Source organism: Myotis daubentonii, chromosome 14 (assembly GCF_963259705.1).
Source record: "Myotis daubentonii chromosome 14, mMyoDau2.1, whole genome shotgun sequence".
NCBI classification, from domain to species: domain Eukaryota; kingdom Metazoa; phylum Chordata; class Mammalia; order Chiroptera; family Vespertilionidae; genus Myotis; species Myotis daubentonii.
In genome coordinates this window covers 22,207,261-22,224,764 of record NC_081853.1, presented here as the reverse complement: position 1 = coordinate 22,224,764, position 17,504 = coordinate 22,207,261, and the positions used below count along the sequence as shown (strand labels likewise).

Genomic DNA, 17,504 nt, shown 5'->3' with positions numbered 1-17,504 from the left:
ACTCTGTAGGTTCTCAGCCAGCAACAAATAGGTAGGGTTGGCTCTTAGGCAGCTGCCTTCATAGAGCAGATGTTTCAGGAGCACTTGCCATGTGCAGGACATGAGGATGCTGTGATGGATCATGTCTGTGGGCCACTGAGGACCAGTTCAGGAAGAACAGCTCTAAGAAGCCCACTTTTTGATATCAACAGCAGTGATACAGATGAAGGTGAAGTGCCTGGCACAGTGTGGGGGCCTCCCTTCCCACACCCCAAACTCCTTTGACACTAGTGGGAGGTGGGAACCAGAATTTGCCTCATACAAGCCTGGGTCCTAGAATTAGGGATGCTCGCTCCTGACACCATGAATACTGGGTGGTGACGGGCATATTATTTTCCCCGAGTCACTCAAGCTGCCTAAGACAGCACTCCTGTCTCAATGCCTAAGCAAGATTAGTTGGTTTGTTCACCTTCCATGCATTTAAAGAGATATTTACTAACCCATTACTATGTCATCTGCTAACCCGTTACTCATGTTTAGCAAGGGACTGTCCCTCCTTTTGACCTACACTCCCTGGTTCCTGAGATACAACTCATGATTGTCTGCATCTGGCAACCTCAAGATTCTGGTCCCTTTCATACTCAGCTCTATTTAACATTCTGTTCCTTCTGTTTGTCATTTTACTGATTTCCTGTGATTGTTTTTCAAATGCCGGAGGGCTTTAGGCAAGTATATATTGCTGCTTAAAAAGTATCCAAGATATAATAGTGGCATATTGTTTTAGTTAAGCCACAGGTGGTCGATCTATCAATCATCTATTTTTCTATCTATCTATCTATCTATCTATCTATCTATCTATCTATCTGTAATGTTTTAGCTTAAACACACACACATATGTACACAGACATAGACACACACACATAGACGCACACATATTATGTTTAGAGTGAAATATACACACAGCCAGCCACAAACATACTGTTCCCATGGAGACAGTTCTATAAGGGCTTAAAATCATTGCTTAATGTATAAAGGTATCAAAAGACAAATTCATTCCTCAGGATCTTGGTCTTTCTCATGCATATACAATAATGAAACTTACATAACTCTCCAGTTTAAGAAATTCAGTGCTCTTACCAACTATAAAAACCTATGTGTGGGCATTGAGCCGTCTGCAGGGATATAAGAAGCATTTGTCAGATATTGCTGCAGCCTTCATGGCTGTCGCCAGCACCCTGCTGGGTGGGCAGTGAGTGATGAGGTGGAAGCAGTGGAGAGAGACTGAAGGCACTTGGTGGCACACCTCGGAGCCGTCTCCTCCTGGTGCGGCCGTGACAGATTAATCAGTGCATCCCGGGCGAGCGTAGCCGCCAGTGTTCCCGGAGGAGGACTGGTGTGCGCGTCCCCTTGCCCTGCGGAGCAAGGCTTCCTTGGCCTCTCCCCAGGCCCAGGGGTCAGGGGTCATTGTCAAGAATGCAGCGCAGGTGGAGGGGGGCAGCACACACGCTTTCACCTCTGCCACCAGGTGACCCAGGCCCAGGTGTCCATTGCTTAGACTCATCTGAAGGAGAGGGGCGAGCTTCCAAGGGCTTGAAGGAGGGCCGAGCCCCAAGCAAAAGGCTTGGAAGAAACCTTGAGAAATGCCCCAGATGTTCCACAGGGGACTCGGTTGGTGTGATAGCAGTGGCCCACGCAGCCTGGGTGGGGAGCTGGCTGTGCCCACAATGTGCTGTGTGACCTCGCTTCTTCCCCAGTGAGATGATGTGACGCTCAAGACCTGAGAGGCCCCTCCATCTCTTCTCTCCCCCTTGGGGAGCTACCCCCCCTCATGGTTATTACACTTTTCTGCAATCCCCACCCCGACACTCAGAGCCCGCCTCCGACTGCGCAATGCAGCACAGAAGTCAAGGGCTCCGGCTTGAGTCAGGCGCATGAGTTTGGATTCAGCTCAGGTGAATGGGCACCTAAAAGTGCCCACCTCCTGGGTGGTGAGGACTCGGGCGACTAGAGGCGCCCAGCAAGAGGCTGGCACATAGAAAGCCTGGTGAGTAGGAGCTCCAGGAACCCCTGTCAAAGGGCCCAGAGCGGCTACTCTCATGGGCTAGGTGCTTCCCCTCTGATGTTTCCCTCTGTTGTATTCAAATCAGGCAACAATGGGCCTCCCGTCCGGGAGGGGCCGAGGGTAGTCCCTCAGATGCTGGCGGCCAAGCCACTGGAAGGGCAGAAACCTCTTTGGCTGGACATCTGGACCATGGACAGGGATCTGAGTGACGAGGACAGTAAGTACAGCCGGGCGGTGCGGACGCACACCTCTGTAGTGGGCACCGAGCCCGAGTGCTGCCTCGGGCTGTGTCTGCCCCGCGGAGGGCATCCTTCCCTCCTTCCCTCCTTCCCTTCTTCCCTCCTTCCCTCCTTCCTCCTGTGTGCAGAGCCCATTCCCAGCCTGCAGTCTGGTGTCTGCAAGGGCCCCTGGGCAGTGGAGAAGGATGGTAAAACCCAAGAGGAGAACTTTTCTCCCTAAGGACTTAATGCATCCAAGTCTTACAGCCCTATCCTTCCTTTCTCTATCGACAGTGCCCCTCCTCCAGAGCCAGATGTAAGTGTGACTGTCAGGAGTCTTATTTCAGTCACAACAGGGCTCAGCTCTTAGATAAGGTTAATTTAAAAATGTCATGAAAGGTCTTTACTCATGGTCTCCCTCTAGCAAAGAGCCGGTCTGTTCGTGACCGCTCCCGAAACAGCCCGGGCGACCCCTTCCTGTCTTTACTGGGACAAAAATACAGTGGAATATAAGGACTATTTAAAGAGACAACGAAAAAAAATGGTATCTTTAGGAAAAAATGTACTATGTTTAAAAATTTTTGATCCTGAATTGGAATGAGGAATGCTGTACAGTCTCAGATTGGGAATTGGGAGGCTAGGGGTTCAATACCGACGCTGCTGTGAATTGCCTGTGTGATCGTGGGCCAGTCGTTTAAACTCTCGGAGCTGCAATTTTCTCATCCATGAAGGGAGATGGGGTGAGGAGTTCTTCATCTGAAGACCATGAAGGGGTGGGCAAAATGTTGTGTGAGTGTGCTTTTTTGGAGTGGAGTCCACAGCTTCATCTGACTCCCGGCGAGACCTGGGGCACTAGTCCATTTTCATAGTTACTGAACTCGGGGGCCGCAAAGGTCCTTCGAGGGTCCAACCCTCTCTGTTGTCTCTGTTGTTATCTCAGAGCTCTAAGCTTCAGAGCCCAAGTGCAATATAAAATAAACTCATGCTCTTCTTAGGGCTCAATTCAAATTTTTCATGTTGAAGTGGAAGCTGTATGGAGATGTCTTAGCATGTGTTTGAGGAGGACCTAACCTGACATGTTGGAAAATGTGTGTTCTTAGTCTTATTTTAATAAGCTCCTACTAACATTCAAATGCAGTCTTTCCTGTCAAAACACTGCTCATTAGCAGCCTTTCCATTTATATTGGGAATTTCTCTTAGTAGAAACGGGCTAAGTCAGATCTCAATTCAAATGCAAGCTGGGCCCATTTGTGCTGGGAGATTTTAAGTCATTTAAGCTCGATGGTGTCATCTTGCAGATTTAATCAAGGATTAATTGGCTGTACAGTGCCTAAAACATCACGCAGTCTAGAGCAGGCATGAAGTAAATATTGACTCTAGAAAATTATCAGATTTTACCCTCCAGAGCTTTAAAATTAAGCTGTCATTAAGGGGAGATATGATCACCTGTGATGTTTCTATTTTGGCGTCACCCTTTAGTAAGCAAGGTGAGAGTAAGGCGAACGTTTTAGTTCCCTTAACATTCCAAAATGATAGACTCGATTCTGTCATAGGGTCGCCCCCTGTGTGGACTTCTAACCCAATCAAAGCTCAGGGCAGCACTTAGGGCCTCCTGCAAGGGATGGGGCTGCCCAGAAAACGCTTTAGAAACCGAGTTGATGCACTCTGGAACTAAGTAAAATTTTCTCCAGGTTTCAAACTTACTAATTACTACAGGACTTCCATAATTTAAATGTCCTTCTCAGGTGAGAGGCGGCTGCCCACTTTGTCCAGTTGAGTTACCTTGCCCAGCCACTGAAGTGCTGTCCCTGAGTTTTTGAGTCTGTAATGTGGGCAGCTTCAGCAAGAGACTATCCTCCTCTGATGACACACTTTGGGACCAAAGGTCGCACAGACGGGGACATTCTGGGATGTGGCACCCATGTGGACGCCACCTTGAAGGCCGTTGAGCACCTCCACTGGTGGATGCTGGGATGCCTCCGACAGCATCGCCAGCTGGAGGCAGCATCCCCCCATTGAGGGGAGCGCCTTCGTGGTGGGCAGCTGCCCCTCCTACAGCTGATCCCGTCAAAAGTTCTCTTACATTGAGATGATATCTCTTTCCCTGGAGCTTCTACTCTTTGGTGTTTATTCTACCCCGCAAAGCTCCTCAGAACCTGTCTGTCCTGTGTTTAAAACAAGAACTCTTCAGTCTTTTCTTCTCCTGTTTCTTCGATGGTCTCAGACATAATATGATTTTAATCAGTCTTCTCTTAGAGGGAGATGTCCTTGCTCAGAGCTGAAGAGGAAATATCTCCTCCTTTATTCTAAAAACCATATCTTTTGTAATATAACTTCTTTGATTGCAGACTTACAGCCCTCCCAGAAATGGTAAGTCAGAGCCTCTTCAAGTACGACGGAGTCGAACTGCAGCCCCTGGTAACTTTAGAAGGAGGCTGCACTGGTCCAGGAGCGCAGGACCTCAGTGGCACCTCCTCACTCCTGGGCCCTGGGCCCTAGGGAGGTGGGGGCAGTGATCTGAGGCCACAAAACTGTCGCATTAGTGACTCAGCACTGAAGAGATGGGACTGGCATCTGGACCAGCTCCGGTCCCCGAAGGTTTGTTCACAGGGTGCCCCCTGCCTTGCTCTGCGTTGGAGATCAGAGACTGGATCTGAAGCTGACACGGTCCCTGGGTGGGAAGGGATGCTGCACTTCCGGGCAGGGGCCCAGTCTCCAAGAGTCTTGGTCACTGACCTTGGGCCTTGGCGTTTTCCACACACCTCTTAGGATGGAGGCACAGCCACCAGGGATGCAGGCCTTCCCTCCCAGGCTCGCCCCGGCCTCTTGGGGCCCCTCCAGTCTTTCCTAAGGGCTGCCACATCTTTGGAAAGGGATTGTGGGTCTGGAAACTACTAGTGGAAAGATACTGTCCCCTTTGGGGAGTAAGAAATAAAACCTTTAATGACATCATATCATAGCTTAGTGGGGAGCCCAAGAACTCTCCCAAATTTGTTTGCAGATCTCTTATCCACAGCACTACCTTCTCCTCCCTGAGCCCTGGTTTAGGGAAAGGTATCAAGACCCTAAAAGTAAAGTGATTTTTCCTCAAGACTACACAGCAGGCTAGCTGCTTTGTGCTGTGCTCATGGCTGGGGCAACAAGGATGAATAAAACACTGACCTACCTTCAAGGTGTTAAAAGCCTAGTAGGGGAGGCAGACCCCAAGCAGGTATTTTACAAGTAATCTATATATATAAAAGGATAATATGCAAACTGTCCCTTGGGAGTTCGACTGGGAGACCAGGAGTTCGCTCGCTCGCTATGATGTGCACTGACCACCAGGGGGCGGGGCAGAACACGGAGGACGACCAGCTGCAGTGGCAGGGCGCCGAGGGAGCAAGGGAAGGAGGAGGCGGGGAGGCAGGGAGGTAGGGAGCCTGATTGGCCCTGATCTCCAGCCAGGCCTAGGGATCTTACCTGTGCACGCATTTCATGCACTGAGCCTCTAGTAATTCTTACAAAGCCATTTGGCAAAAGCAATGATGGGGAGTGGATTCTCTTGAAGGCAGTGGAGTTCTGAGATCACAGAGCAGGAGAACCCCCACCCAGGCCAGCTTTGCAGGCGGGGAGATCTGGGCCGAGTTCGGCTGAACCAGGTGATGGGATGTCATGGGCAGAAGTGGCCAGAGAAGGGCTGGGAGAAATGGCACAGTGTATGTATGAGGATGTATGCAAACCTCAGTGTCATGAAGTGACAGGCCCCCTCCAGAAGGGACAGGCAGCTCTTAGAAAGCCCGGCCCTCACGTGGGCCTCTCTGGGCGCGATGGCACCTTCCACAGAGCATGGGTTTCCCATCCCACTTAGTGGAGCTGTGTGGTGGCGCTTGCTGCATTCTTCCCTGGCACAGAGGGGCTGCTAACTCCAGGGGAACCCCTTCCAGGTCTTCTTCCCCCATTTCTGTTGATGTCGGTCTCACTCACATTATATTTTCTCAATGTTCCCCACGCCAAAGTTCCCACACTTCTCTCTCAAGCCTCAAGCAAGCTGTCTCTCTCTCTCACTCCCCCTTTCTGCTCCGTTCTGCGTTCCTACCCCCTCCCCCTTCCCAGGGAGCTGTCTTTCCTCCTCTCACCCTGCTCTGGACAACATAGGAGGAGTTTCTCCTCATCATGTGAGCAGAGAGAACCCTTTCTCCCCACATGTAATGCAGGGCCTGATCGGACAGGTTCAGGAGCCTGGACATCAGCTGCGGGCTGGAGTGAGCCACTGCAGTGCGTGAGAGAGGGGATGGCCTGCCAGCTTTCTGGTCTTGCTAGGAAGGCCTTTAATTAGTGTAGCCAATTATTTGTGTGTTTGTTGTTCCTTTTTAAAAGAATAGTTTATTGATTTTCAGAGAGAGAGGAAGGGAGAGAGAGAGAAAAATATCGATGTGAAAGTGCAACATGGATCGGCTGCCTCCTGACACCCCCCACCAGGAATGGAGCCCGCATCCCGGGCATGGGCCCCAACCAGGAATCAACCAGCAGCCTCCTAGTGCATGGACGACACCCAACCGACTGAGCCACACCGGCCAGGGCTGCTTGTGCTTTTAGACAAAACAGGACTTCTTTCTTTTCTTTATCTTATAATCACCTGAACCTCCTTATCTTCTCTTTTATTTTATTCTAAATTGTGGTAAAATATCTGTAACATAACATTTGCCATCTTACCATTTCTAAGTGTGCAGCTCAGTGGCCTTCAGCGCCTTCACGTTGTTATGCAACCATCACCTCCATCCATCTCCAGAATGTTTTCATGTTCCCAACTGAAACTGTCCCCATCAAATGAGGACTCCCCATTCCCCCCCCCCGAAAACACCATCCTACTTTCTGTCTCTGTGAATTTGACCACTTGACTCTCTCTTGCAGCATCTTAAGTAGAATTTAAGTCATCAGACGTCTATGTCCACCAACTGTATGCAAGAAGCAGGGGAGGGGGCTCCCTGTCTAAAAGGGGCTCTCACACCTGCTGAAGGAGATAAAGTATAAAACAAGTCAGAGCAAGACAGCAGTGGGGAGCCGTTGGAGCAGAGAAGTGGCATGATTTCAGGGCTTGTGAGGTGATGAATCTGGAATCGGGGGCAGATGATGTGGGCTCTGTTTATCCTTCTGAAATAAGGGGGTTGGCAGTTTAAAAGAGCACTGAAGAGGCTATCCATGAATTATCCCTTTCTCTGCAAGGAAAATCCCTCTCTGTACAAACAAAAAGCAGCTGGTGGCTGGTGAGCAGAAACGCTGCCTTGGTAACACTTTGCGAAGCCTTCTCTGCAGCCGCTTGATGCCGTTTGCATGGAGCAGTAGGGTGTTCAGCTAAGTGGGAAGGGCGTTGGGGCTTGGAGTCAGGACCTGAGATCTAAGTACTGCTTCTGTCTCTGCTGTGAATGTCTGAGCTCGTTGCTCCAAATCACTTCTCTGAGCCTCATCTTGTTCTGTTACAAACTGGGGAAAACAGTGGTTGTTGTGAAGCGCAAAAGAGATCATGCCTGCGCCATCCGCTGGTGGGCCACCGGCCACCATGCGTGTGTAAGGGTGGGGCGGTCCAGCTGGACAGCTGCCCTGGGACTCAGCCCCAGCACCAGGGAGACAGTGAGGGGCCCGGTGGCCCCCTCTGGGGTGCCCTACGCTGGGTGTCACACAATGCCCTGTGACGTCCGCGTTCCTGTTGTGCCCGATGAGATCTGCACAGGAAATGACGCGTCCGCCCGTAGTTCAGCCTGGAGTCCTTTATTTTTGTCCATAACATAATGGTGAGGTTAATTTAGCGCTGACGATTGATGACTGCCCTGGGAGGTCGGGGTGGCTCCCCTGCGATGGATGGAGCTCTGGCTTTCCCACCTCTCATTCTTCCCCGCTTCCTGCCCCTTTGTTTGGTTTGCAGCAGGACATCGCAGCCACAGGGCCTTTCCCTGTCTCCTCCTGAAGGACAGTACTGATGCCCTAGCTGCCCCGAGACTTCTGGGTGGGTGGGGCCACTGCTTTCTTCCTCTGCCTGACATTTCCGCTGTTCCCTGGCTCAAAGGAGCACAAAGAGAGAGGAAGGCCTTGCCTTCTCGGGCCCATGGCATTGACTGGGCATTTATTAACGCCAGGCTCAGGGCTGCGTTCACATTCTCATTAGATGGGCACGAGCGTCCGCTCGGTTGCACACCTGGAGAGTTGAGTTCTGCGCGGGTGTGTGGCTGGCACAGGCTCATGTATTACCTGGCTCAGCTCCAGGGGATCCGAGCCCAGGTTCCTGCCGCCGAGCCTCAGGGATTCTGAGTCCAGTCACCCTGGCCTCCGTCCAGCCCTGACCTTCAGCTTCCCTTCGGATAACTGGGCTCACGGGAGCTGCGATGGACGTGCATGGGCCCTGGTCCCAGAAAGTTCAAATTCCAGCCTCCACCTTCCCCTCAAACCCATCCTCACAGGTGACTGTCTAGGTCAGGGTGGGTGGGCAAAATATGGCTCAGGACCCACCGCCTGTTTTTGCAAAGCGTTATCGGAACAGAGCCACTCATTCAATTGTGTAGCGTCTGCGGCTGCTTTGAGCCAGAATAATGGAGGTGAGTGATTGAGACAGACCGCTTGGCCCACAAAGTCTACAATACTTACCACCTGCCAATTTATAGAAAGTGTTTGTGGGTCCCTGGGTCCCTGGTGGCTAAAATAGCTCAGGATGCTAATAAACATTAGAAACAAAATATTGGGAACTAAGGTATAAATAATTCCATATTATCACACCAGGGGCTTCAGTGCTTATTGGCAGGCCACAGCGTGAAGCTTTGGGACGTTGCGCCACACCCATGTCCATCCTGGCGCTCTCACCAGTTTCATGTGCTTACAGATGTTTTCCTGCTAAAAAGACACTCTCTACATCTGCAAACATCCTTCTGTTGCGGCTTCCTTTTAAGTTTCCTGCAAGGAGAAAGATACTTACAGATGCATGTATGTTTGAGGACAAAGACCTTTCTAATTTGGGGGGAGGAGTAGAACGGGGTTGTTCACTGGTCATGTGTTTCAGCATTTCAGTCTGTCTCACCCCCTCCACTCCACTTCCAGACAAACAAGGCTGCTCCAATTTAGAAGAAGATCTACTTATTTTTCTGGCCTCTGTTTTTTATTAAACTCAAAAGGACAATTTTAGTTTGTGGAGGTCAAAAGCTATAGGCTTTAAAGAGCTGCCTAAATAAATAAATAAATAAATAAATAGGAAAAAGAAAAAGAAAAGAAAAAAGAAAGGCAGGCCTGGGTGGGAGGTGGGTCAGCTGGAGGTTTGACCCATGTGTGTGCTCCAGGGACTTAACGCAGAGAATCACCTCCACTGACCATTTTTATCAGTTCACCCTTTAGGGCCAACTCTCTGTGATTAGCTGGGCAGCTAGGAAGAGAGTGGAGGGATTCTGGTCCCTGCGGGCAGCAGGGGCTTCAGGGAACGGGTTTGAGGGGTGGCCCAGTGGGCTGGAACTGGATCAACTGGAGCCTATCCCCTGCTCTCACTCCACCGCTGTGCACCCTTGGGTTCTGGAGTGACTTCTGAGCCGCAGACTCCTCGTGTTGAGTGGAGTTAGAAGTCCTACCTTCCAGGTCTCCAGTGGAGGGTGGGGTGGAGCAACAAGTGAGTGGGCAGGTGCTTCCTGAGTTGTCCTGAGTTTCCGGGGACCAGTTCTTATATTATGCTCTCCTGCTTGAGGCTCAGGCCATGTGTCTTATGTCATAGCCTGATGGATCAAGATGAGGTTTTTCAAAATTTCTTTTTCTTTTCTTAATTCAGTGTTAATTTTGCATTAGTTTAGAGTGTTCAGCATAGTGGTTATGTGGTAGGCAGTTAGAAAGGCATGGGCAGAGCAGGGGCGAGGGGCCAGGTACAGAAGGTCACCAGGGCGGAGAGCCCCGGGTGCCTGGCAATGGGCAAAACTGGGAAAACAAGGGCCTCGCCCCCCAGGGTGGCCTCTCCTAGCATATCACTCACTGGTCATGCGGTTTAGACCCCCTAATCTTTCATGTCACTGGTCACGCGGTTCGGACCTTCTGCTGACCTTCTCCCTTCCTCCCTCCTAACCGCGCCCCCCCTCCGCATGTTGCTAGTCATGCAGGTTAGACCCCCCCATAGAGAAACATTCAGACTTGTGAATAACTTTTGTGAGTTTATTTGAGCCAAACTGTCAACAATTGCTGGGAAGCAAAATATCAACAGATTGAGATAATGCTCCAGAGAATGGCAGTTTTCATCTTGTTCGATAATTACAATCAAAAGAGGAGACATAAGTGGGTTACGTGAAATCCAATGGTGATAGATTAGGGAGGTGGGAGACAGCAAAGTGGGAAAACCACTGGGATTGGATAAAAAGTAAAATGATAGACACATGCTTCTTTTACATAGGTGGGTGCAGGATAGTCAACAGTCAGCGATTAATTCGATAACAATGAGCGGATTTGTGGTCTCTGCAGAGAGGTGCCTGTGCTTTGAGGGGTCTGGAAAAAGAAAACTGCTTTGATATTCCAAAGATATAGAGGCAAAAAGCCAATAGGCTCAGTTTAGGTAAAGATTGACCTTTGTCCTGGCCTAGGACATAACTGCCGACCATAAACTGGTTTTAGTTTAAAAAGTTTTAATTTCAGACTGTAGTTTGAGGTTATTTTAGGTCTCTGAGTTTGCAAGGCCATCACACAGGCCTTCCTGAGCTTGTCAGGTGTAGTATGTGGCCTCTTTTTGACCACACGTCCCCCTTTTGGACATAAATCAATCTAACGGATGCCTTGATGACCAACCTTTTGGTTGGATAATGAGGTCCCACGGTGCTAGGAAGGCTTATCCCTAGGATTTCTCAGTGTCAGCATTTGTCTAGCTGAATAGGGTGGACCATTGGGAATGGGCCATAACCTTAGATGTCATTCAAGGTCGAATTACTATTATTATTCAAAATAAAAAGGCAGGTGAATGGGAGGCAGTCAGATCCTATATGTCCTTGTTAAAAAATATTCTGAATCATTTCTAATATTTTAGATACTATGATCTGAGTCTTTTTTTCTGCTTAAGTGTTTTTTTTAAATATATTTTATTGATTTTTTACAGAGAGGAAGGGAGAGGGATAGAGAGTTAGAAACATCGATGAGAGAGAAACATTGATCAGCTGCCTCCTGCACACCTCCTACTGGGGATGTGCCCTCAACCAAGGTATATGCCCTTGACTGGAATCGAACCTGGGACCCTCAGTCCACAGGCCGATGCTCTATCCACTGAGCCAAACCGGTTAGGGCTCTGCTTAAGTTTTGTTTTTCTGCGTCTAGTATAACATTTACATACCAGGAAACAAAAGCAAGAGTATTAAACCAGTAACACTGATTAGGAACAGAAAATATCTAATACTAGACAAGGAAGAGTCTGAGGGGTACGCGCATCCGAGCCAACAAACAACCCTTTACATGTCTTATAATTTTTTATTAAGCTAATTATGTTTTCCTCCTTCATTCACTGTTGCTTGTACCTTATGATATGGTTGGCCAGATGAATTAAGACTCTTTACTATTTCATTATCTAAAAGCTGTAATTTTTCTTCTGATTGGTTAGTCTCCATAGAAATGACTTCATGGGGAGGATTAAGTTCGATTTCCCAATACATTGGATTTTCAGTATCAATATTATCATAGGTTTTATTAACCTCAGGCAAAGTTATGTAGCCTATAATTTCAGTATTATACCATATTCCTGTAGTATTTAATGTAAATTGGGTGTTATTACAATAGAAATTACTTAGTATAACAGAAACATTTTCTAACCCTTCCCAACAAAAATGCCCCTTTCCCATATGCCATATATTATTATTTGTTGGGGTGGATACAGTAGGCCAGGACTGGGTGAATCCAATATTCCATATAGATTGGGGGCATAACCGTTCACCTTTTTAATTTTCACAATCAGATAGTGAGATAGATTCCCATTATTTATTGTTTTTAAATATGGCCCATCTACTTCTCATTGGAAGTGTTCTAGTGTTATTGAGGATGGTCCCTATGCCAGCCAGTTGAACTCCTGAGAATTTAAGCTTAGGATCTAACTGAGGAGCCTGGGTTTTTAAGACACATCAAAGTAGATCACATTTCCCAACCAAAGTTTTCCAAAATCCAGGAGAACTGTATGAGTCTCATATGTGTCTGGCCTGGGCTTCCGTACCCATTATTGTTGGCCATTGTTCCATAGCTACTTCAGATTCCATTTGCATAGAGTGACAATAGGTTCTGTTGCGTTAGGATATAGGCATGTTCTCATTGTTGGGTTTGTGCATGAGTTTTTATAGCCTGTCCTATCCACTGAGCTAAGGCTTTATTGTCCTTTCCATGCTGCTTCCCACCCTTTTCCTTCTTGAAACAACATTCCCTCCATATGACCTATTTTAGGTAGAGAGTCTTTTTCTAATGAATGGCGTTCTTCATTAGCTGCAAGTTCAGCTTGTCCTAGAATGCCAAGGCCAACCCCTACTCCTCCAAGTATTCCACTTTTATTTCTTTTAGGGACCAATGTTATTGGATCCACCAGGAATGTTGTTGCCATTGGGTAGCTATGGGTTGGGAGCAGTTGGAGTATACTGAATGGACTCCAAAATGTTGAGTTTCCCATGCTATAGTTAAGTGGGTAGAGGTAACCCCAAAATGAGCCAGAGTTTGAGTATTCCATAGGGCTTCCCACAAGCATCCAGGAGTAGTTACAGACATATTTACCCATCAAATAATCCTAATAATTTTTGAAATGGGGACCTATTGATTTTTTTCTGGTTTCATGGACATCCAGCCACAAGAGCATGGCTGGTGGGTCTGAAGACAAGATATTCTATGACAGACAGGGCAGGTCACTGCAAGCTTTTCCCCCATCACATCCAGGTGTTTTTCTTAGGCTTTCATCATCCATTCCTATAGGTATATAATACTCATAGATTAGAGCCATATATCTACCACGGGAATTATCAGCGAGGCATTCTTGGAGGTATTTGCCCAAGTTGGGCCCTTTATAATAGATATATCCAGAAAAAAAATGTACCAACGCTTATATTTATAGGAGAAGACCTGTGTGTGGCCAACAAAATGTTAACTTCATTATCATAACTGATAATCAGAATATCATTGTCTAGTAGATGGGAAAGATTATCAGGTACCCAAGTTAAATTTTTCATGTCTAATAAGGGAAAGGGTCTGAGGAGACAGATATTGTTTCCCCTAGGAAACAATAAGGAGGATAATAACAATATAAAAATCATTTTATGTACATTCAATCAATAACAATTAGGTGATATAGGAACAAGATTTGAACAGTGTCAATTTGTGAGCATTCAGGCCTACTTGACGTCTTGTGGTAGCTGTCTGCCTCTGTGGTCGGCTTCTCATCCTTGAACAGTCTTTGTCAGGGGAGAGGAAAGGCTTCTGAAATTTGGCTAGTTGAATTTTGATTGTACCATTGGTACGTTCCACAAGCCCTGAAGACTGTGGTGTAGGCTAAATATTACAGATGGTTTTATTATTTGTTCAGTGAACTGAGTCCCTCGGTCACTATGTAATTCAGAGGGAATTCCCCAATTGGGGATTATATTTTCTAATAACAATTTACTAACTGTTAAGGCTGTTGCTCTCCTGCAAGGGAAGGCCTCAGCCCAGTGAGAAAACATACAAATCATAACTAATATATATTTGTATCCCTGAAATGGTGGCATTTGGATAAAATCCAATTACCATACTTCAAATGGACCCAAAAGAAGTGGGCAATGTCCTTGGGATCCCTGGAGTGGTTTTCCTGGGTTATATTTTGGACAGAGAACATCTGCTGTACACATTATGAGTGATAGCAGGAGAAGGCTTTCAGTAATATTGTTTACTCCCTGAGATAATCTTCTCAGGACCGCAATGTGTTAGCTCATGTGCATGCTGAAGTGTAGGGAGTTGGGCCCCTATAGGTAAAATAGGTTTCTGATTGGGTCCAAGCCATATCTGTCTCTCTGGGTCAAAGGTTCCCCCCTTTTGTTGTCATGTTTCCTTTTCTTCCTCTGTAGCTGTTGATAGTGGAAAAGATAATCTTTTATTGATTTAATAGAAAGCAAAGAACATTCTGGGGTCTGGATAACTTGACTGTTCAATGCCGCCTGCTGAGCTGCAGCATCAGTGGAATGATTTCCTTTTGCTCCGTGGTGATAGCTTTAGAATGCCCTGGGGTTTTGATAAATGCCAATTGAATGGCATCTACAAATTCTGCAACCAGTTTTCCATTTTTAAAAAATGTACCTTTGTTGTTGAAAGTATTACAGATGTCCCCTCCCCCAATCCCCTTAACCCCCTCCACCCACTTGCCATTTTTATGGGCTTTCCTGAGGAAGTTAAGAAGCCTCACTGCTTCCATAACATTCCAGAGTCCCGAGCTACATCAAGTGCATAGTGACTATCAGTGTAAATATTGGCTACTTGATCTTTGGCCAATTGACAAGCCCAAGTTAGAGCAGTTAATTGGGCTTGCTGAGCAGATCTTATTTCAGGTAGATAAGAACTTTCAATTATGTCCACTGTGGAAGTTATTGCATATCCGACTCAGAAATGTCCCTGTTCATCCTTCAGATAAGATCTGTCTGTGAACCAAATTAAGTCAGCGTTGTCATTAGGAGTTCTCTGTAAATCATTCCTAGTAGCAAGAAGGTGTAAGTAAGCAAAACACACTTGTAGGTGTTTTCATCCTGTAAAGCTGCAGAATTAAGATGATTACACTGAGTTAAAGTAATATTAGGTGCAGAGAGCAGGAGCATTTCATAAGAAGCCATTCAACTGACAGAGAAGTGTTGAGTGTGATGAGAGTCCAGTAAAGATTCAACAGAACGAGGAACATGAATGGTTAAAGGAGAGACATGGCTGGAGCAGAGATCACCCTCACACAGGGAGGGAGTCCCTTGCTAGTGGGTCTAGTTGCTGACTGTAATAGCCTATAGGTCTATGATGAGCTCCACGTTTCTGAGTTAGAACTCCTAAGGCATTTCCTTTACTTTTGTGTGTGAAAAGGAAGAAGGGACATTTATAATTTGGATGTCCCAGAGCAGGAGCTTTAACAGTACTTCCTTTAGAGGAAGGGTGGGGAATGTTTTTTACTGCCAAGTGTCATTTGGATATTTATAACATCATTCTTGGGCCATACAAAATTATCAACTTAAAAATTAGCCTGCTATATTTGGTCAGACATTTAATTAACTCATCCCGAATCCCTTGGCAGGGCCACATCAAATGATTCCTTAAATGGCCCACAGGGAGGACATTCCTCACACTTGCTTTAGAGCAAGCATGTCAAACTCAAAGGCAAACACGGGCCAAATAAATGAGGCATGCGGCCCACGGACTGCAAGTTTGACATGGTTGCTTTAGAGCCTATATAGCTTAGGTTCCATTAGGTTGGATCACGTTGATCTGACTTCACTAGGGCATATAGAGGCCTGGCTATTGATGAAAAGTTTGGAACCCAGTTTTGACAATATCCAGTCCAACCCAGAAGTCCATCTAAGCTGCTTTCTTATTTTTGGAAGAGTGAAAGATCGGATTCCTCTAAGTCTCTCAGGGTTAGTCAGTAGCCATCTTTAGATATGAGATGGTCACGGTATTTTACTTGAGGTAAACAAAATTGAAGCTTATCCTTTGAAACCTTATGTCCTTTTACAGCTAGCTGCTGCATTAGGTAAATTGTGTCCTTTGGGGAGGCTAGCAATGTCCTATTGCATAAAAGTAAATCACCCACATACTGGATTAGAGTGGAATCTCTAGGAAATTTAACATCATTTAAATCAGCTTTTAATATTTGGGAGAAATAGGTGGGACTTTCTGTGTATCACTTGGGCATTACAGTCCAAGTAAATTGTCAATCTTCCCAGGAGAAGCAAAGAGATATTGACTGTTCTTTTTCTACTGGAATGCTGAAAAAGGCACTACATAAATCTGTCACTGAAAAATATTGGCAGTCCACAGGAATGGTTGATAATAAAGTAGGTGGATTTGGAATCCCAGGATGTCTGGGAATAACTATCCCATCCTTTCCATTTGGTTTCTTTACTGGAAAGATAGGAGAATTACAGCGGCTTGTACATGGAATTATAAGTTCCCCTTTTAAGTAATCTTGTACTAGTATAATGGGCTTAATTCCAGCTACTGGATCTTACCCTCTCATCTTTGTTGTCCAGTCCCCCATCGTTTGTTCTCTGTGCCTATAAATCTGTTTCAATTTTGTTTATTGATTTTTGTTATTTATATTTCATATATAAGAAAAATCAGCAGATTTATAGTGAGTGATTCTCCTATAGGTTTTGCCTCATAAAAGTGCTTGGAAAGAACATGGGGTTTGGAGTCCAATGGACCATGGTCTTAATGCAGCTCCATCACTACTGGCTGTGTGATCTTGGGCGAGTCACCACCTTTCTGAGCCTCCATGTTCTCATTGGTAGAACAGGGTAGGAATGGTCTGTCATTGGGGTCATGCAACAAGCAGACACCAAGATGGCATTAGATGTGCCAGAGGTCCTTTGGGGACACCTGTGAAGGGAAAGGGGGAGAGGGAGCAGACAGGGGCAGGGACAGCCTTCAGACCTCAGGGCAGGGCAGACATGTAAGAGGAGAGTGGGAAGAAGGAGCATGAGCAGAAGGAGCCTCAGAACATGGTGTGGGCCCAGCTCACATGACAGCTCAGGGCTCTTTGCCCATGTCTGTGGGGAGTCCCAGGGCAAAGACTGTCCATCATAGGAAGCTGTGTGATAGACTGCTCCACATCTCACTGTCTTCAAACCAACCATGTCACTATGTTTCATTATTTTTCAGGTCAAAATTTGGGGCAGGGCTCAGCTGGGTGATCCTCCTGCTTTGCGTGTAACGGGTGAGGGCCTGTCTTAGTTTGGGCTGCTGTAACAAACACATTGACTGGGGGGCTTAAGCAACAGACATTTAGTCCTGTTAGTTCTGGAGGCTGGGAAGCCCAAGGTCAGGGTCCTGGCAGATCTGCGTCCGGTGAGGACTCCCTTCTGGCTTGTAGACAGCTGCCTTCTCACTGAGTGCGCACATGCTGGGGAGAGAACACCCTCGTCTCTTTCTCTTTTTGTAAGGACACTAGTCCCATCCTGGGGCCTCTGCCCTCATGACCGCCTCTAGAGGTAACCACCTCCCACAGGCCCATCTGCAGATGCCATTCCACTGGGCAGTTAGGGCTTCAACATAGGAGTTGGCGGGAGTTGAGGGGAGTGACA

At 47.0% G+C, this 17,504-nt stretch overlaps 1 protein-coding gene across 3 annotated transcripts in view; it reads left to right on the top strand.

Annotated features, from left to right (window-relative positions):
• Positions 1–2,154: 2,154 nt before the first annotated feature.
• The window catches only part of SSUH2 (ssu-2 homolog), a 31,842-nt gene continuing 16,492 nt past the window's right edge, over positions 2,155–17,504 (top strand). For all 3 annotated transcript variants that reach the window (XM_059663412.1, XM_059663413.1, XM_059663410.1), the window contains exon 1: positions 2,155–2,258. In XM_059663412.1, the coding sequence (XP_059519395.1) occupies positions 2,174–2,258 (85 nt within the window). In that variant the 5' untranslated portion in view covers positions 2,155–2,173. The remainder of the gene's footprint in view (positions 2,259–17,504) is intronic.